Source organism: Pseudoliparis swirei, chromosome 18 (assembly GCF_029220125.1).
Source record: "Pseudoliparis swirei isolate HS2019 ecotype Mariana Trench chromosome 18, NWPU_hadal_v1, whole genome shotgun sequence".
In the NCBI taxonomy this organism is placed as follows: Eukaryota; Metazoa; Chordata; class Actinopteri; order Perciformes; family Liparidae; genus Pseudoliparis; species Pseudoliparis swirei.
In genome coordinates, this window is record NC_079405.1 from 15,646,574 (window position 1) to 15,666,956 (window position 20,383).

Below are 20,383 nucleotides of genomic sequence, written 5' to 3' on the forward strand. Positions count from 1 at the left end.
GGGCTCCGAGCTGCAGAGCGTCACTGGGTGGGGTTGAGTGGCTCACATCGCTCCCCTGTGGCGGTGATAGGTAAGACTGTTTCCTGTTCTCACTAAACCAGGGACCGATCGGCTATAACAGGAGCTTGAGTGCTGTGCTGCTGGCCATTCCCGTTCATACCAGTGAGGATGTTGGAGCTTTACATTTCTGCTGCACTTTTTCTCGCAATACTTACATTTTCGGAGTTTCATTTTGATTTTTAAAGTAAATATATCGATTTTTTCTCTCTCGACCATACCTTTCTAATTCCTCGGATTCTGGTTTTGAAGAATTGCCCATGACTAGTGAGGTGTGCTACTCATGCGTCTCAGACCCTAGTGGTACTGTTTTGAAGGTCCGTATTGCAGATTTCTGCATCTTAACTTTACTGTCTTTAGCGGCCACATGTATTCATAAAGGGCCTACTAAGTGGACATATAGCGTGTTACGTTTTTTAACAAACATTCGAGATTGATCAACACATCCTTGAATATTACTTAAGTGCTTTTTCTGAGCCTCATCATACCTCCCTTCGTCTTGACACCTGTGAGGACACAAGGGAGACTTGTTCACTTCACAGCCTGTGACCGTTTCAGCGGTTGCATGACTGCAGGACCCTGACGCATCTGCAGAGGACACGACTGCGACAATGGAGAGTATTTCAAATGAAAGTGACTTTTGGCAATCTAACGAACCCTGGCGGAACTCAAGTGTGGTTAACAGCACCGGTTGGTTGAATCAGACAAACCCTCTGAAGCGGAATGAAGAAGTGGCGAAGGTGGAGGTGGCTGTTCTCGCACTGGTGCTGTTTTTGGCGCTGACGGGGAACCTGTGCGTCCTGCTGGCCATCCACACCACCAAGCACAGTCAGTCTCGCATGTATTACTTAATGAAGCACCTGAGCATCGCCGATCTAGTTGTGGCAATATTTCAAGTGCTCCCTCAACTTATCTGGGACATTACATTTCGGTTCTATGGACCGGACATTTTGTGCAGGTTGGTGAAATACCTGCAGGTCGTCGGAATGTTCGCCTCCACTTACATGTTAGTGTTGATGTCTGTAGACAGGTGTTTGGCCATTTGTCAGCCTCTCCGTTCGTTGCACAGGAGAAAAGACCGTTTCTATGTCATATTTTCCTGGGTTCTGAGCCTGCTCCTCAGCATCCCGCAGATGCTCATTTTCTCCCTGATCGAGGTTGGCTCGGCCGGATCAGGAGTGTATGACTGCTGGGGCGACTTCGTGAAGCCTTGGGGAGCCAAAGCGTACATCACATGGATCAGTCTCACTATATATATCATCCCAGTCGCAATACTGAGTATTTGCTACGGGTTGATAAGCTTCAAAATATGGCAAAACTTTAAACTGAAAACTAGGCGCGAGCAGTGTATAAGCCTGACGCCCAAAACCTCCAAATGCAACACACTCGCCCGCGTGAGCAGCGTTAAGCTCATCTCCAAGGCGAAGATAACCACAGTGAAAATGACTTTTGTGATCGTCTTGGCTTATATCGTCTGCTGGACACCTTTTTTCTCAGTTCAGATGTGGTCTGCGTGGGATCCAGCAGCGCCCCGTGAGGGTAGGTTGAATTTAAAGTCGAATATGTAACCGAGTGCGCGCGCCAATGCTGCGTAAATATAATGTCGTTATGCATCTGAAACATTTTGTTAACACTTACACACACGACCCATCTTTTTTCATTTGTTTTCACATTTGTCGGACAGTATATGGCCATGCAGTGGAAATTAATTGAGATTTGATTGGTAACTGCCACATCCTTTTCCTGCTACGCGCATCAGTGCCCTTTACGCACGAGGATGCCATGGCTTGATTTTAGTGACTGGACTGAAGCACTGAACGATGAGTGACTATTTCAAAAGTCTGTTAAAATCACAAGTGCTTGGACTTGCTTACAGGCTACGCCCGAGTATGTGACATATCAGCGTTTCAGACATTTAGCAATTGTAATGGAAAAATAGCATTGAAATAGTAATCGGTCGTATAGACCACAAGTTAATTGTTCATCTTATGTTTTCTCATGCAGTTTGTTTACATCAACAAAGCAGCGCCTCGTAAACACTGACCAATAATTAGTTAATCTAATGTGTCAATGCATGGCTCGTTTATTGTGTGATAAGTCATATGGCCTTTAAAGTGCCAACTCCTGACCTCACGCTGCATGAGACCGAGTGACGACTAATCATTAATGAAATTAGTGTGAGCCAACATGCGCCAAGCAGCGTTTATTTGCACCTGTAGGGCTGTTGAAGTGCGACGTTGACATTTAACCACACTAGGCCATTAAGCAGCCATGTGTACGTGCTCCCTATGGCCATCGATCTGATGGGTAATGGCAACGCCCATTCAACAACTAATCAATATATGCAAACTCTGCTTCACTTTTGTACTGTGCCACTGCGTTCAAATAGAGTAAGTGAAAAGCACACTTTAAGTAATAGCATTGTGGAAAGTAAAGATGGGTTTGATATGAAATGGGCTTTAATTAGTCTGTTGAATGTAAAGTCATGTCTGAACTGGAAAGTGAAGAGTCCATATAGAGCAATTAATATGAAGACTATACATAATATACAAATATGTCTGCATCTCCTCAAAACGATACAAATGTTGTTTTCTTGCAGTTTCCATCCCTTATAACATTACTGCTTTAGTATTTCATCAGACAAAAAGAAAAAAGAGAAACATTTTCCTCAAAAACGGACTAAAATTAAATAAACTGTACAAAAATAAACTGCTAAAATAAGACAATATGTTTCTTGATGAGTAGAGAGCAAAGAGACGTTGGCGTTTCAGGCCTTTTGTTTAGTTTTACCAGCTGAATGATTGTGTGTCATTCTCCTCAAGCTGCACTGATCACAGCGGCTATATACACGTTGGAGTGAAACAGTTGCACAATACAATGAGCTGTCATCTCTTTAACACTGAGGAGGTGCATTTGGCTCTGATGCTGCACCTCACAGTTATGTAAAAGCATTACGGTTTCCAGAAAAAGAGAAACACACATGATTCATTCATTGTCTGTTGCAGAGCATTGCTCAGTGCAGGGAGGAGGCTGACGGCTGTCCTCCACGTGAGCAGTGCCTAGAAAGGCCAGTATTAGCTATTAGCTATTAGTTACACGTGACAGTGTTTGTGTACAAAAGATAGGCTGGAGTGTCACCTGTGTGTGCAGATAAAGTGTCCATTAGAGTGAGCAAAGTGAGCCAAGATCACACAGTTAGACAGACAGGCGTACTATGGGAAGAATATACATTGCAAACATGTGTTTCAAACACTCGTGATGTACACAAACCAGTTTCAGAAAACACAATTATTCAGGACAATTTTGTTGCTGTAGATAATGTTGTTAATATGGAAGCGACAATAGTTCAAAATAATGTGTTTGGAATTTTCGACTGAATCACGGTGTGTACCTTTAAAACAGTTTGTGTAGCAGCCGGTAAGGAACATACTGAACAAACTCATTATTCGTCATGTGAAATTATTACTTAGGTATAGCAAATATTTAGAGATAGCAGCTAATCTCAAAGGAAGATTATGATGTTACATGGGCTATTCCATATAATGACCTCTTTTATTGTGGTGCATATAAAAAGTTAATTGTTTCAGCATATTTGGTGTAGCACGCCCAATGTATAACATGTTGACCCTTCGATACAATATCCGCATTGCACCAATTTGTGTATTTTTAGATAAATAGATTAAAAGCCACTGGGATCTAAAGGACCCTGCCGTGTGCCCTTTTCAGCACGCTGTTAGGCTTATCATTAGGATTTTTGGAAACGTCAATATCGACTTCCTCTTAGATTTATGACATCAGTATAGCATCTTTGATTTCATATTTAAAAGAGCCAGACATATTTCATAATGTAAAGAACAGAAAACTCATAAGGTCAAACCCTGACTTTGATTATAAAATCAGTGAACACACACATATCCATCATCTGGCCTTGGATGCTGACTCGCACTCGATTATCATGAAAGACTTCATGGACACAAAGCACAGTGTGTCTTTTCAGAGTCTACATAATGCCTCTACATGGCGTGAGCAAGGCATTGTCATATGTACAGAAACCCTCTCAAAGCAATTTAATCTTAAATATCACTGAATGTAAAAATCAGAATCAGAATCAGAATTGTATTTATTGCCAAGTAGGTTTACACCAACCTGGAATTTGTTCTGGTGTATAGGTGCATACAGTGAACATACAATGAACATAAAACATAAAACATACAAACACAATAAGTACTACAATACAAAAAGCAGGGCAGGAGTGCAAAAGTGCATGTGCAATGTTCAGTGTGCAAAGTAGTGTGTGCATAACACAGGCTTGAGGTGTGGGGGAGGGATAAGTGACCACGTCAGGTGGGGGTCCGGGCCTTGTTCATGAGGCCAACGGCAGCCGGGAAGAAGCTGGTTTTGTGGCGTGAGGTTTTGGTCCTGATGACCGCAGCCTCCTGCCGGAGGGAAGGACCTCAAAGAGTATGTGTCCCGGGTGGGAGGGATCGGCCACAATCTGACCTGCCCGCCTCAGGGTCCTAGAGGCGAACAGGTCCTGTAGAGATGGCAGACTGCAGCCAATCACCTTCTGGGCAGAACGGATGACACGCTGCAGTCTGCCTTTGTCACTGGCAGTGGCAGCAGCGTACCAGATGGTGATGCAGGAGGAGAGGATGGACTCAATGATGCAGGTGTAGAAGTGCAGGTTGAACTTCTTCAGCTGCCGCAGAAAGTACATCCTCTGTTGAGCTCTTTTGGTGAGGGAGCTGATGTTCAGCTCCCACTTGAGGTCCTGGGAGATGATGGTGCCCAGGAAGCGGAAGGACTCTGCAGTGTCGACTGGGGAGTCCCTCAGGGTGATGGGGGTGGGTGGGGCTGGGTTCCTTCTGAAGTCTACCACCATCTCCACTGTCTTCAGAGCATTTAGCTCCAGGTTGTTCTGCCCACACCAGGTCACCAGATGATCAGTCTCCCACCTGTAAGCGGACTCGTCCCCCCCAGAGATGAGCCCAATGAGGGTGGTGTCGTCCGCAAACTTCAGGAGCTTGATGGACTGGTGACTGGAGGTGCAGCTGTTGGTATACAGGGAGAAGAGTAGAGGGGAAAGAACGCAGCCCTGAGGGGAACCGGTGCTTATAGTCCTGGAGTCAGAGACGTGCTTCCCCAGCCTCACGCGTTGCCTCCTGTCAGACAGGAAGTCGGTGATCCACCTGCAGGTGGAGTCAGGCACGCTCAGCTGGGAGAGCTTGTCCTGAAGCAGAGCCGGAATGATGGTGTTGAAAGCAGAGCTGAAGTCAACAAACAGGATCCTGGCGTAGGTTCCTGAGGAGTCCAGGTGCTGGAGGATGAAGTGTAGGGCCATGTTGACTGCATCGTCTACAGACCTGTTGGCTCTGTAGGCGAACTGCAGGGGGTCCAGGAGAGGGTCAGTGATGGCTTTGAGGTGAACCAGCACCAGACGCTCAAATGCCTTCATAACCACAGAGGTCAGGGCGACGGGTCTGTAGTCGTTGAGTCCAGTGACTTTTGTTTTTTTGGGATGATGGTGGAGGTATTGAAGCAGGCTGGTACGTGGCATGTCTCCAGTAAGGTGTTAAAAATGTCTGTGAACACCGGAGACAGCTGATCAGCACAGTGCTTCAGGGTTGATGGAGAGACAGAGTCTGGCCCGGCTGCTTTGCGGGGGTTCTGTCTATTAAAAAATCTGTTGACGTCTCTCTCAAGGATGGAGAGAGTCGGAGTGACGTGGTCCGAGAGTCCCATTGCAGCGCGGGGGACGGCGTGATAGGCTCTGCTTACTGTGGTGTAGCAGTGATCCAGAATGTTCTCCTCTCGGGTCGGGCATTTAATAAATTGTTTGTATTTGGGGAGTTTGCGGGAGAGATTTCCCTTGTTAAAGGACAATAACTAGGGAGTCCGGGTTAGTCCGTTCCACACATAGTATCTGGTCGGCAAGCATGCGTTGTGCCTCTTGCACGTTCGCTTGCGGTGGAATGTAAACACTGACCAGAATGAATGAAAAGGAGATTACTGCAATGCTTGTGTTTTACCTTCAGGGAACACAAATCAGCACAACGTGTTCTTGTTAATGACTTGCTGAAGAGTCTTTTAGGGCCTCCCAGCATCAGCTCTGACAGACAGACAGATGTACCACCCAGGGGATCACCGTTCAGATTCTGCACTGCATGTTCTGTGTGATTCTTCCTTCTCTTGTGAAAGACACTGTGAGCTAAATCAGTCACGATTTTTGCCTGATTATCCCCTTATTACTCAAATTACATTCAGGCTCTGCTCTCATCCTCACTGAGAAGATTGCTTGATAACCACCAGTTGGTCTTTTGCAAGTGTATTCCTCCATCCATGTCAGCAGCATTATAGTCTCGAGCAGGTTGATACTTGGCTCGCTATGTTTGCTGTACAATTGTTTAATATCAGCCAGTACATTAACTTGTTTCATGGTTGCAATTTATATGTTTTTTCATGAAATGCCATTTTCTTTCAAATATAGTTTAAAAATATTTCTGCCATCTGCCATCTGCCATTTACAATGCAGCGCTTACCCAAAGGTAGATTATATAACGTATGTATGACACGATAGTATAATGAATTATCTGCAGTAATTTGAACTGAAGTTTTGGTCTAAAAAATTAAACTGTAAATGGCTTCTGTTCAATTCCTATTAGTCATGCATGTGACTTTCTTGCCCTTACAGAGATCATTTTCGCTGAGCAATTCTGTTCGAGCTCAGAGACTTTCATTCGTGACGACATGAGGAGCAGGAGCACAGACCGATTAGCAATCACTAAGAGGAGGTTAACAATGGGATACAAACCAATTAAATGAATCCAAACTTCATTTGCCAACTGTCAGCTGGATAGTGGAGTTGACGAGCAGAAATGTCATCCACGTGCCACAGTAGGTTGCCTATAAACCCAATGTTGTGTGAGGAGCATTTCTGCCTCTCCCATATCTACAATTCAATTCAATTCAGTTTATTTTATATAGCCCAATATGACACATTCCGAATTTTCCTCAGTCGGCTTTACAATCTGTGAACATACGACATTCCTCTCCCAGGACCTCACATCAGATCAGGAAAAACTCCCAAGAAATAGCTACAAATATTAGGAAAGTCTTTCCTCCTTCAATCGCTGATTTCAAAGACTGAGAATCCCGACAGCTACTCAGTATATTGAGTTATAGCACATATTATTTAACTGATTCTACATTGGCATAAAATGATAAATTGGTAAAGGAAACAATACTATACCAAACAGCCATGCAAGCAGCTCTGTGAGGCTCGAGTCTACTGCATGTTAGCTTGCTGATGTCACATGTTAACCATCATACTTTACAGTGAGAGCTTAGAAAGGAGTCGCCGCCCAGAGAGTCAGTTCCCTGTATCTGTGTAGATGGTTTTCGTCCCTTTCGGAAGTTATTGGTCGATGATAGACCGTCGTTATATTTGCTTAAGGGTATGCTAATATTTGCTGATTTCATCCAAACACAAAGCTGAGGCTGATGGTAAAATTAGCTATCATTATTCTTTTTTCATATTTTGGTCATAAACCAAAGTACTGGAACATTTGAAGTTAAGACCTACATTAAAAGTAGGGAATTACCAAAATTGCTACAATTCATCTATAAATCAGGCATGCATTTCTGTTTCAGATTTCAAAGGCTTCCCTCAAAAGTAGTGATGATAATTTGCTCAAAAACCACAAATGTCAAAGCTCATAGTGGTGCTAGATGAAACATCTGGTAATCGCCAAAGGTATTGAGGTTAATTCTTCGGGATGCACGAATATCTTTTCCAAAATCTATGGCAATCCATTTAATATTTTGAGAGACTGCAGTCTGGACCAGCATTGCCATCCCTACAACCACATCGCTATCAGGTATACACATTGTAAATCATCACAAGTAAAACAAATTGTGTGGGTACAACTGGTGAAATATGATGAGAATAACAGTCGATAAAGTCAGATAAAGTCAGCCACTAACCTTCCCAAAAAGCTGCAGGTTCATTGTTGTTGTCACAGCTCAGTAACTTCTCTCTCATCTCCTGCAGCTATGCCCTTCATCATCTCTATGCTGCTGGCCAGCCTCAACAGCTGCTGTAACCCCTGGATCTACATGTGCTTCGCTGGGCATCTGTTCCAGGATCTTAAGCAGAACTTTCTGTGCTGTTCCACTCGCTACCTCAAGTCCTCCCAGTGCAGGTGTGAGCGTGACTTTGACTCCAGTCACAAGAGCAACTCCTCAACCTTTGCCATGAAAAGCACAAGCAGTCAGAGGAGCATCACACAGACTTCCACCACATAAGCGCTCGTCCTTCCTTGCCTTCTCTTCTCGAGATGCCCACCCTGCCTTTCACCAATGCCATCGCCCATAACATATCCAGCAGTTCAACTCCTTCAGTTACCTCTCACCTTGGGGCTTGCTGTTCATCCTCTGAAGGGGGAAAAAACAACACAAATATTTGTTTTGCTTTACAGTAGCTTGCAGTGTGACATGGATATGTAATTGCGAACTAGAAAGATGTACAGAACATTATTACGGCTGTGATATATATTTGCAATTACATATTTGCAGTGCAGAGAAAGTCAAGAAAAGCTAATATTTTTAAAGCACTTTCAACCGTGAAGCATTACTGATTCAGTTGTCACCAGCAAAGCTTGTGGATCCTGTTTGTCTGTGTTATGATGAAATTGCTCACTGTTTATAAATAATGTGTACCATATTGTTGTTCACTTTCTTACATTTGCAATGAATTGCATACTGTACATGTAAACTGTTACTTGATATATTGTTAGATGTGAGATGTCATTGTTGTCTGTCACTGGTAAAGTGTAAAATAATAAATAAATAAAGAGCAAAAGCAGCACAAATGCACTGAAGCCCCTGTTATGTACACCTAGCTGATGCTTATTAGAGCTCCAGTTGCTTCTTAAAATCCTTGGGAAGGTTGCTGGAACATTTCCAGAGGGATGTTTGTCTATGACAAATCAATAACGTCACTGCGTTCCTGCAAAATTCTGGCAGCACATTGAAACTTTTAACTTCTTGTTGGACTGAGATGTGGGAGACTAGAGCAAACTAAAGTTAGCCATACTTCTGGAGGTTTCTCGGGGCAACAATTGTTTCATGATATGGTGCAATATAATATAATAATTGTATTACTGTGTGGACGACAGAAGCATTTCATGAACCAAAAATATCATAATTTGAAAGTATTTATATTTAGGGGGAGTTTACTTCCCTTATAGCCTTGATAATGTGACCTTGCATAAGGTAACCATACACTGGTGGCAAAGATTATATGAGGACAAAATATGTAGAATATATTAAATCTGAAACTTTTAAAGGTGAAAAAGGTGCTTAACAAAGTGCCGTTGCCATTATCTTTATGATCAAAGGTTATCAGTATTTTTTTCCATTTCTACAGATACCAATAGGGGCAATTTGTGAATCTGTAATTACACAAGTGTAATCAATAATTTACAGAAGGCAATATGTGTATAAATATATATATATATATATAATGGTGATTTTTATCCTGCACATTAATTACTTTTGTAGGTTTTGGAAAATATCACTCTAGCTCCTTAATTACACTGGTTGACCCTGATCATTTATCAACTCAATGCTTTCTGCTCATATACATAATAGAACTGCACATTTTCTAGCCTAATAAAGGACAAAAGAATCACCCAGACAGAAACACGCTGCAGTAATGAACAAAGAAGGGTGTGGTGACACTGAATCATCAATAATGGATCTGACAGAAAGAGAAGCAAATGAAATCACAACAGCAGCCTCTAGTGGGTCACAGCTCCCAGGTCCACTCAAGTAGACCACAATATCCTTGAAACATGGTTAAGATGATTGGTATCTCTTAAAAATGTATTTCTTGAGCCTTTCAGAATGAAATAAAATAACACACATGTACTGAACCAGTGGTGCAATATAAATAGTATAGTGACAATTTTCAATTCAGCCCATGTATTTAGCCTTTGTCGCCCATGTCAGTAGTTTGTTCCAGTCTTGTTTCCACATACTCGACTGAAATGTGGAGACATTAACTGATCACGCTTTAATAAAAGGAAGTAGTTTATCTGCGTGACGGTTCGAAACATATTTCTTTCATCAACACAGTCAAAACAAACTGGAGTCATGACAAATTACAAAATAATTTTGTAAATAAAACATTTCCAATTCCTTTGATTTTGTTAAAGATTTTCAAATAAGGCTACATATATGAATGTTAAATCCATTTCAATCAGTATAAAGTGAAATACAAGACACAGCAACATACAGCATAGATATAACTTGTAAGAATGGCCAAATGCATGCAGGCAGCGTTGTCCACAGGCGCAGCAGAGTTAGGGAGTTCATTTAAATTGTTGTGATTCGAGTAGCTATTGTCTTTGGCTTATGTGATACAGATAGATCCTCATCATGACAGGCCGTCCTCTTCTCCCTCAGCGAGGAGCAGTGAGCCCTGCAGGAGTGTCAGCGCAGTCACAGAACCACGCTGCCTATGCAGCTGTCTCAGAGCTTCTGGTGGCAAAAGGCTCACTGGGCATGTCGGGCCAGAGCTTGAGGATGGGTGTGTGGGGAACTGCATGTTATAAAGGAAGAAGGAGGAGTATCAGGGAGTGAGCAAGGTGTCAGGGCTGAGCTTCTGGTGTATAAAAAGATACCACACTTCATCCAATCATACTATAAACGCTACTGTGTGAGTTCTTAGACTTCTTTGCGCAGTACAACGCGCACACTGCTGAAGATCTTTCCGAAGGCTTCGAAGAAGGGATCACAGAAGGTCTGGATGCAGAGGGAGTAGATGCGGCTGATGCACTGTGACTCGATCAGACAGCTCTTGATGCAGGGAACCACAGCCCAGATGTGGCAGAAGGAGATGCATGCAAACAGGAAGCCCCAGAGCAGAGCAATGGGGATACCAAAGACAGCAGACAAGATGCGGTAGCACCAGTACTTGGACACAGTGAAGGTGGTGTAGCTGAGCTTCCACACCCCATCCAGACTGTGTGTACCGTCAGGCTCCGCAATGATGTCTTCAAAGTCCACCTAATAGGGAAAGTAAAAGAGAAGTTGATTACGACACATCCCTGAGTGCTCACCACTTGTATCTATCTCCCTCCACCGGACCTCTGTGGGTTCTAAGTGATATGCAGTATGCACATACCAAAGTTAAGTATAAACATTAAGCTTGTGAAAGCTGCAGAGTGTCCAAGTTATGCAGAGAAATAAATGATGTGTCACACATCATAGACAAGAACATGTATGCAGTGGCTTTTAATGCTGGATCAAATCTATCTAAAAGCTCAACACATTTCTTAGAAACCAAAGCTTTCAGCTTTCAGTATGTCACCCGGTTCATTGGAAAACCGCTTTCGAATTGCAAGGTCAAAATCAGCTATAAATTATTCTCACATGACATCCTGACAGATAGCTGCACTGCACATCTAAAAGTATTTATTTTCTTCCAGACCACTGGATGCGATCAGTATGGGAAGTAACAAGTCAGTGTCCTTCTCTTGCAGAGATAGCCACCTGAGATCATCCTTTGAATAAATGGTTAGACATGCACTGTTTTATATTTTCTCTGCAAGATCCGGCCTTTTCATGCTCTCGAGGGATTGCTGTATTCAAATTCAGCAAAAGAATCAGTGTTCTTTAAAAACAGTAGATGGTCACCAAAAAGATGGTAAATCTGATAAGTTCCCCTGACTAATTAGTGAGACCGTTTCAATATTCATATATTTATCTGATAAGGCAAGTAAAGATAAGTTATGTTTGTAAAAAATGACTAGATTAAAATGTAAATGCTATACTTCCACTAACTCCTGGACCAGATCAATTAATAACTTTCCACTGTGTAAATCCTTTTTGAAGTCTGTACACACTAAACATATGCTCTGCTCATAACTTGGGATTTAACATCTTCATTGACCATGTTTACATGAATCCCATATTCAAACTAAATATAATTTAAATGTGTACGTAGAGAAATATTTTGTAACATTACCGCGGCAACAATCCCAGGATAAACAGTTGTCAAACCTAAATAAATCCCAGCGGCACAGTGTATCAGTTTCACACACTTCTACCTCATTCCCAAAATAAACGTTTGGTTCTGCACAGGCAACAGGAATAGCTCTTGGTCTATTTAACGATCTCCCAGACAGTATAACAATCTGTTTCCCTGTCTTTTTTTTCTACTAACCACTTTATTTATTCTCTCCCTAAATTTCAAAGACAGGGTTTATGTTCTTAATCCTCTCTGTGACAGGGTGGAGTCTCCATGCCGCACAAACCTTCACCACGTCCTCATTGATCTGCTTGGGATCTCTGTTCATTAGATCAATCTCCTTGGTGTGGCTGTCCTTCACAATCTTCTCCTCGTTGCCGTTGAATTGGTACTGATCCGCCATGGTGGGGCTGCAGGTCCTGGACGGGCTGAAGACGGTGAGAGAAAACCTTCCCCGATCAAACTGCACCGAGCCACTTCGGTTCCCTTCTGAACCCCTGTATCACCACTGTGACGCTCCCTCTGCATGCCAGTGGACAGCTGCTGCAGCCGCCCTGGTAAAAATGGAGGCCTGACCCCCCCCCCCGCATGCACACACACACACACACACACACACGGTGGGCACACACACAATGTAATGCACACATACTGAAAAGCATGCCTTAAAGGAGATCCCAGGGTTGTGTCACATTTCACACAGGGCTGTGGGCTATCTGGGCAGGGTTTACACATTGGCACGAACTTCCACGGAGCACAAACACACCCTCCTGCTCTGGCTGTAGTTTGGACACATTCAAATAGTGAACTTATTTTTTAAATGATTTTGGTTGGTTTTGTTTAAAACTGCACAACAGAAAAGAGAAAATAAGTAAATGGAATAATGCCAGGATTACAGTGCACTGTAATGTCAATGTGGATGACAGTATTATTGTAATGTGTAGGCTATCATTCAGAAGCAGAAATGTGATTCACATTGAAAAACACTTGATAGGAGTTGAATTCATCAGCTCATCACCTTCATAACGTTCTCAAGTCAGTTAGATATCCCCTTTTTTTGTTGGCATTAGGCCAATTTGAAAAACTGTACATTACCTGCTCTACAGTGTCAACTGTAGGGTTACAGTTACAGAAGAGCATGTGCTGCACTGAGAAATATAATTATCAGAGTTGTTCTGATAGTTTGGTTTTATTTCTCAACATATTTGTTGTGTGTCTTTTGATTTGGAGAACTTGCTTGACATACTTGCATGTTTCTGAGCAGTTCTATTCTAATTCAAGATCCATAAAATCCAATGGTGCCCAAAAATAAACTCTGACTCGTCTTCATAAGCTGTGCAGTTGTTGCTATCAGTCATAGCTTTCTATATCAGCAGGTTGCATAAACATAAAGCGTGTTGCTGCCAAACAGAGGGGGAAGAGGAGGAGGTGCCGATGAAAACCGGTGCATCACGTGCACTCTGTTGCTATTTATCTCAGTCAGTGGGGTGTAAGAACAGAACAGGAAGCGTGACTTCAATGCGTCTATTTGTTGCCCCGGTTCCCTGGTGGACAAGACAGGGACAGAGGGAGGGAGGGGTGGAATGGGATCTGAGTGCATGTGATAGAGAGACAACCCAATTACAAGAGTATGAGAGAGTTGAGGCCAGTTTGGCATGGAGGCACAGGGACAGAAATAGCCCAGCAGAGAGTCATGGTGGGCATTCCTCTGCCTCTATGGGCGTAAATGCAATCAGCTGAGACTGCACTGCTCCTGTCGTTCATTTAATGTCGGCAGACAGACCAGGCTCCCCGACCTCTCAGACTTACATTTAGAGTCATATAGAATGTAATGGTGAGAGTGGGTGTCTACTCGGGATGGTATATTGACTTGATTTATATTAACAGTGCAGTTTTACTTGATACATAAGCCTACACAATTACTTTTATTGTGTACCATACATTTTTAAAGTAGTAATCTTACATTCCTTAATTCCCTGAGCAGTACTTTTTCCAAAAATACTCAATTGTGTCCAATGAAGGAAATTAATGAACTGTTAGCCGGTAGAGAATTGGGCTCTGGAAGAATATTTTATTCTGTGTATTATTTTGTTTGCTTAACAATGTGTCAGATATTATTATATATTTTCCAACAGGAATTTATTTTTTCCTGTGTCTTTCAAGAGTAATATTGCTCATACTGATTTTTCTTATTGGCTATATCGGGCAATGTAATAATAATAATAATAATAATGATAATAACTGTATTTATATAGCACCTTTAAAACAATGTTTACAAAGTGCTCTACAGAGAGTCAAGGCAAAACAAATAGAATAGTAAGAAACAAATATAACATTTAAAAATACACTACCGTTCAAAAGTTTGGGATCACTTAGAAATGTCCTTATTTTTCAAAGAAAAGCATTGTTTTTTTCAATGAAGACAACATTAAATCAATCAGAAATACACTCTATACATTGTTAATGTGGTAAATGACTATTCTAGGTGGAAACGTCTGGTTTCTAATGAAATATCTCCATAGGTGTATAGAGGCCCATTTCCAGCAACTATCACTCCAGTGTTCTAATGGTACATTGTGTTTGCTAATCGCCTTAGAAGACTAATGGATGATTAGAAAACCCTTGAAAACCCTTTCGCAATTATGTTAGCACAGCTGAAAACAGTTATGCTGGAGATATAAGCTATACAACTGGCCTTCCTTTGAGCTAGTTGATTATCTGGAGCATCACATTTGTGGGTTCGATAAGACTCTCAAAATGGCCAGAAAAAAAGAACTTTCATGTGAAATTCGCCAGTCTATTCTTGTTCTTAGAAATGAAGGCTATTCCATGCGAGAAATTGCAAAGAAACTGAAAATTTCCTACAGCGGTGTGTACTACTCCCTTCAGAGAACAGCACAAACGGGCTCTAACCAGAGCAGAAAGAGAAGTGGGAGGCCCCGTGCACAACTCGGCAAGAAGACAAGTACATTAGAGTCTCTAGTTTGAGAAATAGACGCCTCACAGGGCCTCAACTGGCAGCTTCTTTAAATGGTACCAAAACGCCAGTGTCAACGCCGACAGTGAAGAGGCGACTCGGGATGCTGGCCTTCTAGGCAGAGTGGCAAAAAAAGCCATATCTGAGACTGGCCAATAAAAGAAAAGATTGGTATGGGCAAAAGAACACAGGCATTGGACAGAGGAAGATTGGAAAAAGGTGTTCTGGACAGATGAATCCAAGTTTGAGGTGTTTGGATCACACAGAAGAACATTTGTGAGACGCAGAACAGGTGAAAAGATGCTGGAAGAGTGCCTGAAACCATCTGTCAAGCATGGTGGAGGTAATGTGATGGTCTGGGGCTGCTTTGGTGCTGGTAAAGTGGGAGATTTGTACCAGGTAAAAGGGATTTTAAATAAGGAAGGCTATCACTCCATTTTGCAACGTGGGCAGCGCTTGATTGGAGCCAATTTCCTCCTCCAACAGGACAATGACCCAAAGCACACCTCCAAATTGTGCAAGAACTATTGAGGGAAGAAGCAGGCAGCTGGTATGCTGTCTGTAATGGAGTGGCCAGCACAGTCACCAGATCTCAACCCCATTGAGCTGTTGTGGGAGCAGCTTGACCGTATGGTCCGCAAGAAGTGCCCATCAAGCCAATCCAACTTGTGGCAGGTGCTTCAGGAAGCGTGGGGTGAAATTTCAACAGATTACCTCAACAAATTAACAGCTAGAATGCCAAAGGTCTGCAATGCTGTAATTGCTGCAAAAGGAGCATTCTTCGACGAAAGCAAAGTTTGAAGAAAAAAATTAATACTTCAAATACAAATCATTATTTCTAACCTTGTCAATGTCTTGACTATATTTTCTATACATTTTGCAACTCATTTGATAAATAAAAGTGTGAGTTTTCATGGAAAACACGAAATTGTCTGGGTGATCCCAAACTTTTGAACGGTAGTGTATATATTAAAATTTAAATAATTTTTTTCTTAAAGAAAATTTAAAAAAACAGACAAACTAAATTAGGGCAGCCAAATGTAGACTTCTAATTGAACAAAGGCAATTTAGTCCCATCCCCTCGATAAAAAGACTTCGATAGTACCCAGTACAGACAAAAATACAAACGTTGAGTCCAGCCTGAGTCAGAAACTAGTTCAAGTAAAACAAGTTGAAATGGATAACTGTTATTGAATGCTGATCACAACCCCAGACGACACTTATGTGAAGTGAAATAGGTCAATCGAGGTCTTACTAACCAGGTATTGTTTGTGAGTGTAGCCGTGTTGGGCCAGCTGTGAACTTTATTTATTTTTACTGCTGTGATTTTGGAAGTTTTAAAGAAGAACATTTCGGCATTGATAGCTAGATTGGCAACATAGTGATTTTACTTCGATACTAGATTTGATTACTTTTGTATTTTTATTAGTGTTATTCTATGTGCAGGTGCAGCGTGTTTGCCAGTTGTGCACTGCCAGTGCATGATTAGTCTTCTGCTTATATGTAGCCTACTGAAACTATAACCTTGAATATAATAATTTGAAGTATTTTCCGTGTATGATGTTGCACTGTTATTGAGTTCATGATAACAAATTAAATGTCAGTTTCATAGTGGATATATGTTTACTAAGCATAACTTATGGTTAAAAAGCAAAACATCATTAGTTTAAAAGGGGATACAATATTCCATATCAGATGCTGAACACTTATAAAAGTGTGTTTATGTTATCACTATTGCGAAACAGTATTATTGAGAATTAAATACATTCAAATCAGGATTTAATGAATTTCATTAATGTGATTTCCTAATTTTTTTCAATTTTAAATCATTATATCAATATCAATATTGCAATAAATGTTTCTCTCCAATAAGCTCACTTCCAATTCACACTTCACATCCAGAGATTGTTATGTTGTTGTCGGCTTGCTTGTCTTTTTTTAACTTTACAGGCCAGAATTACAAGCCAGTTTTATGAATTTAAACACATATTATTGCTATTTTCTTCTGTAATATAAGCATCATTTACCCCACATAATACAACACATGTGTGTTCAGGCGCTGACTTAGAGTCAAACATCAACATCATCACAAAAGGGACAAATTGTATGTCAATATGTCAGCATTCAATTATACAAAGTAATGACAATTATGAAGCATACTATCATTTACCTTTAAGGAATTACAATGCAATCTGTTACCACTTGCTTTTTCTCAGTTTTTACCAAATATTGACACAAAGCGTGTTTTCTATTTGTCTTCATCTTTAGCCAGATGGACAGTGATTCGACCACAGCTCTTTCCAACACTAATAAATAAGAGGCTGATGAGGATGTTCAGTATGCTGCCCCACACAGTTTGAACCCAGTGCATGTTGATGAGAAGGAGCTGTACAGAGGGCATGATTAACCTGAAAGGATACAGGGAGGTGAAAACATTAGCTCATCGTCTTGATAAAACGTAGAAATTATTCTACTTTCATAAAAACTGTTCACATTGGGGAACAATGTGAAGTATGGAAAAGGTTGAAAAACTATATGTAATTCAATTACCTTCTCAATAATCCTTATTTACCAGAAAAAGTGTTTAGCAGTTCATCCACACTTAAACTCTCTCTCATCTCAGTTTTACAGCAGTTTTACTACCAGATGTGAAGGCAGCTGAGCACAGCAAAGAGGATCCCTGCTGCCACTGAGACTGGCACTGCCAGAAGGAAGGAGATGAAGTGGTAGATCCACATTCTGGACACCTCAAACACGGCATGACTCCACAACCACACGTTATCAAAGCTCCGCACCGAGGGAGGCTCTGCAATCACATCCTCAAATGTGACCTCAAGACACACACAGGGACAATGTACACTACCATTCAAAAGTTTGGGGTCACTTAGAAATGTCTTTATTTTTCAAAGAAAAGCACTGTTTTTTCAATAAAGATAACATTAAATTAATCAAAAATACACTCTATACATTGTTAATGTGGTAAATTAATATTCTAGGTGGAAGTGTCTGGTTTCTAATGAAATATCTCCATAGGTGTTTAGAGGCCCATTTCCATCAACTATCACTCCAGTGTTCTAATGGTACATTGTGTTTGCTAATCGCCTTAGAAGACTAATGTCTGATTAGAAAACCCTTGTGCAATATTATGCTAGCACAGCTGAAAACAGTTATGCTGGTGATATAAGCTATAACTGGCCTTCCTTTGAGCTTGAAGTTTGTAGAACAAAATTAATACTTCAAATATTAATCATTATTTCTAACCTTGTCAATGTCTTGACTATATGTTCTATGAAATGTTCAATTCATTTGATAAATAAAAGTGTGAGTTTTCATGGAAGACACGAAATTGTCTGGGTGACCCCAAACTTTTGAACGGTAGTGTAAGTATTTTCCTCACAAATGTTCAATATAATGCAAAGAACAGTGATTGGATATGTAGGCATCATGGCACAACATCTCGACATGCAGACTGAGAATGATGGGTGACGCAAATGACCTGCGCAGAGACATTTTTATTGCAATATCACTTAGCAGTTTAGAATCTCATCGACAGAGACAGATGTGTGTGTGTGATCGTGTGCACGTCAGCTCAGTATTATGCAGCATATTGATATGTAACTCTTTAAGGTGGTAGTGTTAAATTACCTGAGCACAAAATCAAAAGACATTGTCCTAGATAAACATTTGCACTAAGAGAAAGCTTTATTTCAATAATGTGTCCATTGACAGTTTTAGATAAGGGACTGGCATGTGTGTTTATTTTTACTGAACCGTCACGTTCTCCGTTCCTCCACAAACAGAAAGGACGCACGTCAGCTTGTGGGCTGTGTTGTGTGCTGTCTGAAGGTTTATGTGTATTCTACTTGAATTAAACCCCAGTGACAGTACACACTCGTTACCTTGAGATTCTTGTTGACTCTTTTGGGATCCCTGTCATGAATCAGAGGGCTTGCGTCACTGATGATGGCATTTAGATATTCAGATTGTGCATTCACTTTGACCTCCACCAGTTCCATTGTTCCTTTGTCGTTAAATCCCTAGGGCTCCATTTCCACCAAGTCGAGCTGTGTCCTGGCTCTGTTGACGGCTGTGGTCATTGGAAATGTGGCGGATGAGCAGGGCAGCAGGAGGATGGCTTACTGCTCTGCAGGCTGGTCACTGACACTCAGATGTAACATAGTGGACTGCTGACTGCTTTGCTTCTTGTGAGAAATGCCTTCATTGACTTTTAAAGGCTTGTCTTCAGTGACATTTTCCAAGTGACACACTATGAGGAATGACAAATGGCCCATGGCCATCGCTATTCAACCTCCACTTCTTTCTTGAATATTGCGTGACTGAATATGATCAGGGCGGTATTTTGGCACTTTCATGGGTATATCGTCATCATGAAGACAGAGTTGACTGTAATCCATTAGAAACACAGTTCTTTCAGCAGCTCCAATCATTAAGGGTGTTAACGTGAATGTATTTAGCAATATGAACAGTGCTGTCAAGAACTGCGTATCGCTAGTTAACTCTGGAGAAGAGACAGAGTTTGGTTGGGACGTTAGTTCATTCAGCAGCTAACGTGAACTGCAGTCCATGAGCTGTGGCTTGGATTGGCCCACTGCGGTGGCGCTCGACTCACTCCACAAAGCTATCGTATATGGTAATAATACTGTTAATTGTCAAAATACAAGTCTGAAGGATGTCTGTGAAATAGGCAAGGGAAGGATTATGAAGTGCTTTAATTGATACAACGATTGAAAAGTTAAACAGTTGTGACAGCGGGAGCCAGGGTAGTTGAATGTTGGAGATGAACGTAAACCGGAAACAGGCCGGTTGTTTTGGTCATTGGTGTTGAAACCAGTTTTTTAAAAGTTGGTCTGATTATGGCAACTTTCAGTGGAGAGGGAACTTTTCATTAATAATGAAGGTTATCAGGGAAACGATAGGGTATACTGTACTGACATTTTTAATAGTTTTTTTAACAGTACACAATGACTTTTTTTATGACACACTGTGTTATGACGTTTATTACATATTATACCATGACTATACTTTCGGTTAGAAGGTCTGGGCATGGATTTATTAGTGGAGGTATTCTGCCAGTGGAAATATAATAAATTACTATGGAAAACCTGGACAATTTGAGTTGCAATGGCAGAGTGGCACTCTCAGTCCAGCATTAATCAGCTGTAAACTGCTGTCAATGAACTGCAGCAGGCTTTTACACAGACCACACTTAATTACACCTGCTCCTCTGGCCCCGCCCCTGCTTCGGCACAGACTGCTGTTTATTCATGTTTATTCAAAGTGTATTGATATTTAACCTG

The 20,383-nt window shown here is 41.4% G+C and overlaps 3 protein-coding genes across 3 annotated transcripts; 1 reads left to right on the forward strand and 2 right to left on the reverse strand.

Moving 5' to 3' along the window:
• The first annotated feature begins 381 nt into the window (after positions 1 to 381).
• On the forward strand, positions 382 to 8,927 carry oxtra (oxytocin receptor a). The gene is made up of 2 exons (XM_056437879.1): positions 382 to 1,596; positions 8,108 to 8,927. Exons 1-2 carry the CDS (start codon positions 669 to 671, stop codon positions 8,359 to 8,361), a joined length of 1,182 nt encoding a protein of 393 aa, XP_056293854.1. The 5' UTR covers positions 382 to 668; the 3' UTR covers positions 8,362 to 8,927.
• A 331-nt stretch (positions 8,928 to 9,258) lies between these two features.
• On the reverse strand, positions 9,259 to 12,614 carry cav3 (caveolin 3). Its single transcript, XM_056437881.1, has 2 exons — positions 12,378 to 12,614; positions 9,259 to 11,127 (listed from the first exon to the last, which is right to left on the reverse strand). The coding sequence occupies exons 1-2, from the start codon at positions 12,492 to 12,494 to the stop codon at positions 10,786 to 10,788; spliced, it is 459 nt and encodes a 152-aa protein (XP_056293856.1). The 5' UTR covers positions 12,495 to 12,614; the 3' UTR covers positions 9,259 to 10,785.
• A 4,699-nt stretch (positions 12,615 to 17,313) lies between these two features.
• Positions 17,314 to 19,162, reverse strand: LOC130208631 (caveolin-2-like). The gene is given in 3 exon segments (XM_056437880.1): positions 17,314 to 17,473; positions 17,709 to 17,896; positions 18,965 to 19,162. Coding segments are annotated over 3 exon segments (546 nt in total).
• Positions 19,163 to 20,383: the final 1,221 nt, after the last annotated feature.

Excerpts from the sequence above, each read along its gene's own strand:
- oxtra (XM_056437879.1), top strand. The coding sequence starts at position 669 with ATGGAGAGTATTTCAAATGAAAGTGACTTTTGGCAATCTAACGAACCC. Across the intron at positions 1,597-8,107 it reads TCCAGCAGCGCCCCGTGAGG|CTATGCCCTTCATCATCTCT; the intron begins GTAGGTTGAATT and ends CATCTCCTGCAG.
- cav3 (XM_056437881.1), bottom strand. The coding sequence starts at position 12,494 with ATGGCGGATCAGTACCAATTCAACGGCAACGAGGAGAAGATTGTGAAG. Across the intron at positions 11,128-12,377 it reads TCAATGAGGACGTGGTGAAG|GTGGACTTTGAAGACATCAT; the intron begins GTTTGTGCGGCA and ends TTTCCCTATTAG.